The 9888-nt window shown below is 43.0% G+C and overlaps 1 protein-coding gene across 1 annotated transcript; it reads right to left on the bottom strand.

The window, feature by feature from the left end:
* Positions 1-482: 482 nt before the first annotated feature.
* Positions 483-944, bottom strand: LOC128302910 (uncharacterized). Its single transcript, XM_053039758.1, has one exon. It carries the CDS (start codon positions 942-944, stop codon positions 483-485), a length of 462 nt encoding a protein of 153 aa, XP_052895718.1.
* Positions 945-9888: the final 8944 nt, after the last annotated feature.

The following is a 9888-nucleotide window of genomic DNA, read 5'->3' on the forward strand; positions in this document are numbered from 1 at the left end:
ATTTAAGGGTGCCTCGAATACGTGAGTGAGGTTGCAAAAAAATCGGTTCACTAATTCCCACTGCACCCGGTGCGGTTGAAAAACAAAACAGGCAAGTAAATAAACAACAGGTCCCACGGTTCAACCAACACGGTTTAATCAAACCTTCCTCATTGGTTAACATATGACAGGGTGAGCCCCCATTTATGTTCATGCGCCTCCATCTGGCATCAGATAAGTCAACAAGCTACAGATAGCCGGTGTCGGTGTGGAATAATAAAAAAACAGGCCAAATATAATTAGACGTCCAGCGTTGAATTGATCCCGTGCACGGTAAACAACCATGATCCGAAAGGCTGTTGTTGCATTTATCAGTCACGAGCGCTGCCAAAATAAATGTTTCTTTTCCCTTTCTTGCTTTCAGCCGAACAGTCGCTTAAAACCACAATCATTGGGAAGTTCAAAACAGTTTTATTGGTATGTTTAGGTGGGCATTTTAAAAACTACATCTGAGGTTTTGACCCAATGGGAAAGGACGGTAGACTGGGTGGTCCACCACCTGCACCACCGATGTTTCCACCGCCACCCCCTAGTGCTCCTATAACGGAACCAAACATGCCAGGATTGAAGGGTGTAATGATGGCTTGAAAAGCTCCCAGTATCAACGAGGACTGTGGCGTTACTGGAGCGCCAGCTTGTTGCCCTACGGGTACTAGTTCCGGTAGACCGTTGCCACCCAGCAGACCGGTTGCTCCACCAAGTGGCTGAGATTCCGTTGAGGAAGGTTTAGCGCTGGCAGTTGTCGTCGGAAGCGTAGGGCGAACATCGAACGGTCCTGCACGTGCATCCAGCTCACTCTGATCGACCGGTAATTCCACTGTTTCTTCCGGTGCCGCACCAACAGTACGCTGCCAATGCAACAAAGCGAATAACGCAGCTGTGCAAATTATTGTCCGCTGGTTCATGTTTGAGCGAGGAAAAATTTCTCCAAGTTTGTGGTGCAACCAGTCCACCAGACCACGGTTGGGCTGACTTCTCGACATCGAGCACAACGAAAGACTATTTAAATTCGAGACTTGCATGACCATACGGTCATGCATGGTGAATGCACTCCCGGCGGGAACCTTCTAATGTCGCTGAAATAATTAGACCCCAGGGGTTGCTGATAAGCACGCCGGTCTGTTAGTATTATTCAATTAACATGCGTTATGCTGGCCCGAAAGCAAACCAGCTCGACCGGGAAGCGGTTGTTTGGAAAGTTATGAGCTGTGATACGATTATCAACGCGGTGCAACCTGCTGCTTGTTGCTGTAGTTGTGTATTCTTTTTTTTGTTAAAACCAACGGAAATCGTTAAATTGAACGATGTGCACTAGTGGCGTTATTCAATGCAAATCGGTTGGGAAAGTACTTACGAACGCGGTTCTGGAATTTGGACATTTGTAACACAATACGAAAAGGTACGTTGTTTACAACGCTATTGTTCATCAGTAAGATTGTAACGGGCAGCAAGAAATGTCGATGAGCTGCGGATTATTGGGTCCTCTAAAGAAAGGGAGCGAGACTGACAAATCGTTTCCAAGTTTCAGGAACAAATGGCGCCTAAAGTTAGGCAATGTTTTCTGCATTTGTAGGGAAGAATTTGTTAACGTGTTTTAGGGATGGTTTGCAGGGACGAGCAACCTTTTGAAAGATTGTAAATATAAAATTTTAATTTATCAAATATACCATGGAATAAAACTCGATATACGCACACAGGGCGAATGTTTATATTTATACGAATATATTCGACAGACCATTTGAATCTTTTGATTGAAACATTTTGCTATTTATTCCTTAATAGCAATAGATTATATGAGATGAAGACCAGACATTTATTTTTCTACAACACATGTAAAGGAGAAGCAATGTTTGAATTGCACAAACATGTCTATTACAGATAATCGTAGCATCTGAAATATACGCGAGAACGTTGAGCACATCTTTCCACCAAAGTGTACGCGGGGTTAATAGATCTTGCTGGTGCTGAACAAACCGTAGCAAATCTGCAACCACATTTGTCCAATTTTCCTGTGGAAAGTTTTCCGGGAAATTTCTCACTGAGAAAAATCGCTGCATGTATATTTGCACGGTTAGATCAATTAAATGCAGAGTACAATATCGACTCTGTGACTTGAAAGAATAAACGAAGTTGCACCAGGATTTCCGAATGTATAGAACCAGGAGAGCATCCACGGAAGGGGTAACACCTTGTACAGCAATTTTGCTCGAAAATCACCGAAAGGTACGCAATGTTTAAACACTAACTTTCCCGTCGCAGCCAAAAGACAGTACCACGGAAAAATGTCATCTGGACCACCAAACCTCCGTACGCAGAACTGACTATCCTCCGGGTAAATAAAGTAAATAAAGCCAGAAATAGTAGGCTTCAACATCCTGAGGATGTATTGCCGGTAAAGAAGAAGGAGTTTGAATACACTGCATACTTCTCTTGCGTAGCCGTGTAACCGGGCCGCTATAGCTAGTCAATTAGAAACAAATGTTTTATATGACCAAGGATATATAAAATCCAATGATTTTTTCGATCAATTTTTTACCTTTTTAATTAGATTTCATGCTATAAGTTAACTCTGCTGTTAAATTTACAAAAATCGCACAATCGGCACAAAATTTTTGGGGCCCCCAACACGGCGAGACCCCAGGCGACCGCCTACTCCGCCTATCGTTTGATCTGCCGCTGGATGGAAGGGATGGCAACAGGGACGAACGAAGACGATTCCGGAAAGAATCGAGAGACATGGAGAAGTCGAACAACTCTGCGAAGGAATTAAAGCTGCGAACAGCGGGGCACTTGGTAAGTTTTGTGAATCGAAATTTCAAACGCTAGGATATAATCAGTTAATTTTGTTTATTAAAAAATAAATAAATCCGAATGACATATAATTGCAACCTATACAAACTTCATGCAATTTTACCGTATTTCAATGTTCAATTTCATTTACTGATGAATAGTAAACAATTTGCCCTCAGCTCAAATCGTTCGTGCTTTAAACAACTCAATTTATTTCTCATAAATCCATGCCGTTCGACGTTCCGATTGATCGATTTGTCTTGATCAAAAGTCTCCGACTGCCGAACCGGCGTTAAATATTGCGTTCTGATGAAGTCGTGTTTATGAAATAAAAATTAAATCAACTGCACGTACGTCGTCCGGCCACCGGGCAAATCCCTTGCACCGTGGCCCGGCGCTTTGAGCGCTTGATTAAACTTCAACAGGTTTTTAATTGACGTTATGGCCAGTGTCGGTTCGCATGAAATGAATGAAGCACAACAGCAAAAAAAAACCCCCACTCACATCTGTGTCGTCCCCTATGCATGACGGGGCCCGGAGCTAGATGCGTTCTATGAAGGATTTAAGGGGTTCTTCCGCGTCCGTCTGCTTCGTGATTGCAGTGAAATAAAAGCATCAACAGTAAAAGAAAAACACAACGTTACCAAAGCAAACATCCAAATTCGGGACGGACTTTGGAAAATAAAACCCGAGAGGGAAAGAATGTTACCGCGGGAATCGGGGCCAACGATATGTGAAATGACGCACACAGACGGAAACTCATGCGGGTGAAGGGGAAGGATTTTGGGCGAGCGAAAGGCAAAGTTTGATTTAACATTTTTGCCTGCACCGATCCAATATTTGCATTCCCAGTCAATGGTGCCGGCCGGTGTTGATATTGCGCTCACTCCGTACTCCGCACGGTTTATTTAACGTAACGAAACATTCTGCAACAAAGCAAAGCAAAGCCAACCAAAAAAAAAATAGTACGGAATTGAGAGGAGTGAAGTGGGAAAATATTGGCCTCGCGCGACAAAAACGGACAAAACGTTTCCTGTCCCTGACCGGGGGGAAGGGGATCGTCACGGGGCTATATATCCCCGGGGCTAATTTCCACTGACCGGCATGTAGACAAACCGGACGGAGTAATAATAAAGCCTTCCATTTTTGCCAAAGCTTCTGTCAGCGGACCCGGCACGAAGTTCGTAAAAGTGCAGAACGCACGGCAGTTGGGAATGCCGAGCGCCCGTGCTGGGCGCTTTCATTTGCAGCCAACCAGACAGTCCCATGCCCATGGTATTGCGACTACCGCAACGATTAACTCCGACTGGGAATGCAAACGGCACGGATGCAAATCAGCCAGGCTGAAGGGTGAGCAAGAGAGTTTTCATTATCGTTCACGTCTCCCTCGGTCTCCTCGGTGCGTTTCACCCCGCAGACGATATCTTGCCGTTTCCGGCCAGCGTCCAATGCCAGACACTTCGTGCCCGTAGTCTGCCATTGGCATTGGAGAAGGTGAAATAAACGAATTTTAAATTTTCGACGATGGTGGTATGCAAAAGCGGGAAAGGATCTCGTTTACAGACACTTCGATGCACTATACGCTCAACCGTTCCACCGTTACATACAGCCATACACATCCGATCCAGACGATGGCGCTGACTAAAACTGTGGACGAAAGGCGAGTTAAATTGCAAGCATGAAAGCTAAAAAAAACAAAATAGAGAGAGAAAATCGTTTCCTTTTTTGGGGGAAAACAAATCAAGAGACACTCTTTGTAGCACGATACACGACAAGGATATTCTGCTTTTTTAGTGTTACTGCCAAACAGAATAACAGTGAAACGAGGAAGTGAACCAGAGCCACTCATTTATCATGTGTATGTGTGGTTGGTTTCGGGTAAGGTCCGCCGAAAAAGCTTGTGGGACTTTGTTTCCTTATCCCACCGCGTCTTGATGAGCTTTGGTTTTATGCTGATCGTTTTCGGCCAGCAATAAAGTCGTAGTAGACAATGCTGCGGCGGAAAAATGTACTGTAGTGAGACGGGCTCAGCACGAGCAGTGAACAGACCTTCTCACGTGTGTGCACTATGGGAAAGATTGGAAAGAGATGTGACTGAATATGTAATTTTTGAAAAGTAATTAATTTTAATTGTTTTATTTAATTTTACATTTTTATTCATTGGAACGACCAAATGGTTTGTTTGGTAGCGGCTCCAGTACCATCCGGACTGTTGCTCCGTAGAAACGACTAATCAGCTACGAAGTAAAGCAGGTCTAGTAATTCCAAAATGGAAAGCATGAATAGGTCGTTAGAACACGAAGAGTTTGACATATTACGCGTCTTATTTTGTTAATGCATTGACTTAAATCTTTGGCCATTTTTAAGTTGTTATTAACATTTTAGTGTATTACTAGTTAAGGCCCGGTAGAACCTACCGGATGCCCGGAAACTCTGGGATACATTTCAACTCTAACATACAACCTAAAGGATTTATGCAAACTGTAGGGTGCAAATATTACCTTGTGGTATAACTGTTGGCTGGCCGAATCTACAATTTTCGGTTAAAACGATTTTCTCGTAGTATAGATCATTCTTTAGGATGAATATCAGATGGAGATCAGCACACATTTCTTACCGTGTTGATCGGGTTTTTTGTGATCTCGGGCGACTTAAGATTGCAGTTGAAAGTAATGAAGAGATTCGTTTTCCCCAAGGTCAACGAATCCTTGTGCATTGTGCTCGTTTGTACCGGTTAATTTACAACAAAGGATGGATTTGAAGTAACAACGTATTCCCGTGGATTGAATAGTTCGACAATGGATTGTGCTGTTGCTGATTTGTAGCGTTGTTGCTGCTAATATTTTCATGTACACTCTGCAATTCCCCAAATGATGGTCTGAATGGGGCCAGACGTTGAACGGATGCTGGTCAGCAGCCTCATCCCATAACTCCAGAAGGAACACTTTTGCACGAAGCTGTTAAGAATTGTTGTTTTACTTGTAGCAAAATCGCAGCTAGTTCTTGGCTCCCATCCTCTCCCATGTATTCTATACATCTGTGAGTGGGTGAGGCCAATAGTCGAAAGCGCCAGCCTGATTTGAGCCCCTGGCTTTAGCACTGATATGGTCAGAATTGAAAAAGTTAAGAGACGGTTCACATGGATTTTAGTAGCATGAATGTACCAATACCTGAATACAATGTACGCTGCCAATTGTCACATCGTGAGGAGCATAAATCTTGCTACCCTGAAGCAGGTGTCTTATCTATCGCCAATCTTCGATTATGAGAGCAATAAGAAATTTCAATGCCATGTCCAATGTGTTCGATTACAATATATCCTTACAAATTCTCTGTAATCGTCTCATTAATGTGAACCCGTTATAATCCATTCTTCCTATTGCTTGTCGTTTATTTAATCCCTCTTTTCTGTTACATTACCGTGTCGTGATTGTTTATAAGTTAGGTTAAGGTTAGTTTTAGCTATAAGAAACTCTTGGCTTAGTCCTGATGGCGAACAATTTACCCTGAATGAATCTAAATCTGAACCTAAATTGCTCGGATAGACGCTACCCTACCCGTAGGCTGTTAGTTACAATGCACCTTTTCGCGTCAGCTCATCCTCGAAGACCCAATCGCAAGGTATCGCAAGGATTCGCGTCAATTGCTCGTTGACATATTTCTACGCCATCAGTAAGCACACCGATGCATTTTGTCTTTCCAGCAAGAGACCTGCTACCTTCATCAACATCGATCTCTCTGGATTTGATAATCAAAAACCACACCGTCTTGGCAATGGTGTAATCAGAGGGAACGGGATCGAATGGTGGTCCAGCAGAACACGTCTACTTTTGCCACGCCAAGCTAACCACTTGATCGCACAGTTGCAGTTGCGCTGTGAGCTTAACCGTTGTAATTCCGTGTGTGTTTGGTCCGTATGGTTGTTTTCGTTCAAAAAGGCGTACTGTGCCGCTACCATGCTTAGCAATGAGCGTCCAAATCCCCTCGAACCGTGGTCTCCGTTTGTCCGATTATGTAGCGACAACAGATGCTGATGGGAACCAACAACACACAACTCGATTTCGGCAGAGTGCGGTGTTGATTCAGGATCTTGTTGCACTATTCTGGGACGTGTACGGCAGTTGTACAGTTGAGGTAGTCGAACGGCATCGGAATTATTACTTTGTTATGTAATTTTATTGGTCTACATAAAACAACGATTTAAAAAATTCAAATACACACACAGGTACAATCCAAACAGTCTATGAAAGCCTTTTTTACATGACCAAACATCTCATATCATGTCCTTTTCTGTGGGGTTGATTAATGTTTTTTTCCTGTTGAATAAAACAATACCCACGCACGTTTGCAAGAAGGGAACATAAATAAGGATGTTCTGCAGAATAAAACTAAGAAAGGCGTAAGATGAAACGTTGTTTCAAAATGGTCCTGTTGCAATTGATGAAGTAAATTTGATGAGCGTGCTATCGGAGGCATACTTACGCTTTACATAGAACTGATCTCCCAAAACGATATAAGTGAGTGGATTGGACCTCTCCAACTATTAGCGATACATTCTGTACGTTTAGTGTAGTTTTTCATAAATGGATACTCGATCTGGATCTCCTGTGGTAGATTGTTCCTCCTCCTGGCGCATAAAAGAAGACACTCAAGTGCAAATGTCGTAGGAAGTGAGGGGCTTTTCTGTGAGCGGGTTTCATTTTTGTTATCCAATAAAATAGCGCAAATATTGTAGTGAGCTTTCTCACATGTATACGCGCTTTTGCTATGGTAGCTTTTTCCTCCTTTAGGCGAATAAAAAATGAACACACTCACGTGCACAGGCACGCGCACCCCAGGAAAGTGTTGCGGGGTCGTAGGGATCGTTTGATACTGTCTTTTCTGTGTGTAGATTTCTGTTTTGTAATTGTAATCCATTAAAATAGCGCAATGTTTTGCCCGCATGTGTTTGCTTTGTGTCCTGGCGATAAAAAGAAGATTCAAATACGCACAAACACATGTGACCTATCGGAAGGATTTGCTCAGGGTGAGATTGTGTAATAAACCATTTAAATAATGCAAATAATAAAGTAAGTTGCACTATTGTTTGACAAAACATTGCATTGATTGGAAATCATCTGACTGCGCGCATAGTTTAGCACAGAGGTAGCGATGCGGGAGCGAACGGGAACGCAAGCACGCGGCTTCGCCAGAGAGAGAACAAAAAGTGAGAGCGATCTGTTCGGATCACGCTTCGCGCTTATCGCTTCGCTCGCTCGCACGCTCATGCAATGGTGGTATCCATCCATAGAGAGACGGTCGGGTGAAGCACCACTGTTCGTGTATGTGCTAAGTTTCTCTCGCCGCTCTCTCGCGGTACGATCACGCTATTCGCTCATCGCTTCGCTCGCTTCGCTCGCTCGACCTGACGCGGCAAGCGTTACAACGAACGAAATTTTATATATAGATATTTTTTAATGCATTGCGGTCTATGCCGTATTGTCGAGCTAAGTCTCGACTAAGGTTTACAATCATGTAGGTTTTTGCTGCTACCAAACTGCCTTAAATGTTTTTTTTTTGAATTTTTTCAGCTTTCAAGGGACGTGTATTGTGCTACAGATTTTAAATTGATGGCATTTAAAAAACTTTTTTGTTGTAAACAGCCTTCAAAAGGATAATATTTCCTTAAATAAATCTTATCAATTTAATGTAATCAATTAATTAGCTGACGAGGTCGCTCAACCGTAAGCGGTTTAGAGGACTGCTACAAAAGGCCATTATAGCGCGAAGATAAATAAATAAGTAAGTAATTTAATATTAAATCATATAGAACAGTAGGAGAAATTAAAATGTTTTTAAAATTTTTCCTAGGGGCGGCTCGGTGGCATGATGGTAGCGGAGCCGGTCTTCATACGAACGGCCCGGACCAAAATCCCATCCGGACCAATCCCCCGTAGCATGGACTGACTATCCGGCTACGTGGTAAAATAAGTCGATACGGCCAGGCCGTTCTAACGAAAAAAAAAAAAAAAAATTTCCTACAAAAATAATAACTTACTATTGATTTTTCACAGAACAGTATTCGTGTTCGGTATTATCGTGTTACCTATTAAAGTTTAAAATTTTAATTCAACGTATTACAGAATATGTTTAATAATTATTTAGTACGAAAAAAGGAGCTCCCAAGCATGATCCGTACGAAATCGACAACAAAATACGAAAGTTATGGTTAACCTGCACGTGTCACATTCCTTTCAGTTTGGGCTCTCTTTCACGCGCTTCTCGCTCTCATCATTTACTCACTCACTCTCTGCTCACACCTACGACGGGGAGGGGTTTGCTGTTTACCACTACGGAAAGCATCATCGGCTGCCGGAAAACATGAATACCGGCACGGGAGAACATATCTGGTAGACTGGGTTTTTCCCCCTCCCGTAATACAGTGTGCCGAGTGTTTCCGATGAGAAACAGGAAATGAAAATGGGCTGGGTGGAAAAACCAAAACTTTCCCAGACTGTCTGCATCGTCCGGTCGGCAAATGGGTGCACGAAATTGATGACGGCTGGCGATGGTGGTGACGGTGGCCGATAGGTGTCCACGTGTGTCTCGTTGTTTGTGTGTGTATGTCTCGCTGTCTGCAAACCGGGCTGATCCTAAACGCTAAAGGATGACCATCGAGTGTGCAGGATAATGGGGGGTTTTTTGGTGAGTTGCAACCGTCAGCAGGAGTTTTCACTAATACACTCATGGTAGTATGTTTAGCAAGCGAGTTGAGAGCTTTATCAAAACACATTATTTTCAGATAATTGAAACGGAAAAGCGACGACGCCGGTGTGTGCTTATTATTACAAATTAACTAACTAATAAGAAGGAAATTGTGAATTAAAATTAAATGGAGCATTTATAATACCCATGGGCTTACTACACTCTTCAATAAATTATGGCAAGCGAATGTTTAACACATCACTGTTATGAACCACCGGTGTACGGTGTCGGTTGGCTAGCATAAAGTAATAAAAAATATGTATCTCTTAGCCTCCATAATCCCGCAGAAAGTTCGACCCAGCATCACTTCCGATG

Source organism: Anopheles moucheti, chromosome 3 (assembly GCF_943734755.1).
Source record: "Anopheles moucheti chromosome 3, idAnoMoucSN_F20_07, whole genome shotgun sequence".
Classification (NCBI taxonomy): Eukaryota; Metazoa; Arthropoda; class Insecta; order Diptera; family Culicidae; genus Anopheles; species Anopheles moucheti.

Bases quoted from the DNA above. Each gene is read 5' to 3' on its own strand.
- LOC128302910 (XM_053039758.1), bottom strand. From the start codon at position 944: ATGAACCAGCGGACAATAATTTGCACAGCTGCGTTATTCGCTTTGTTG.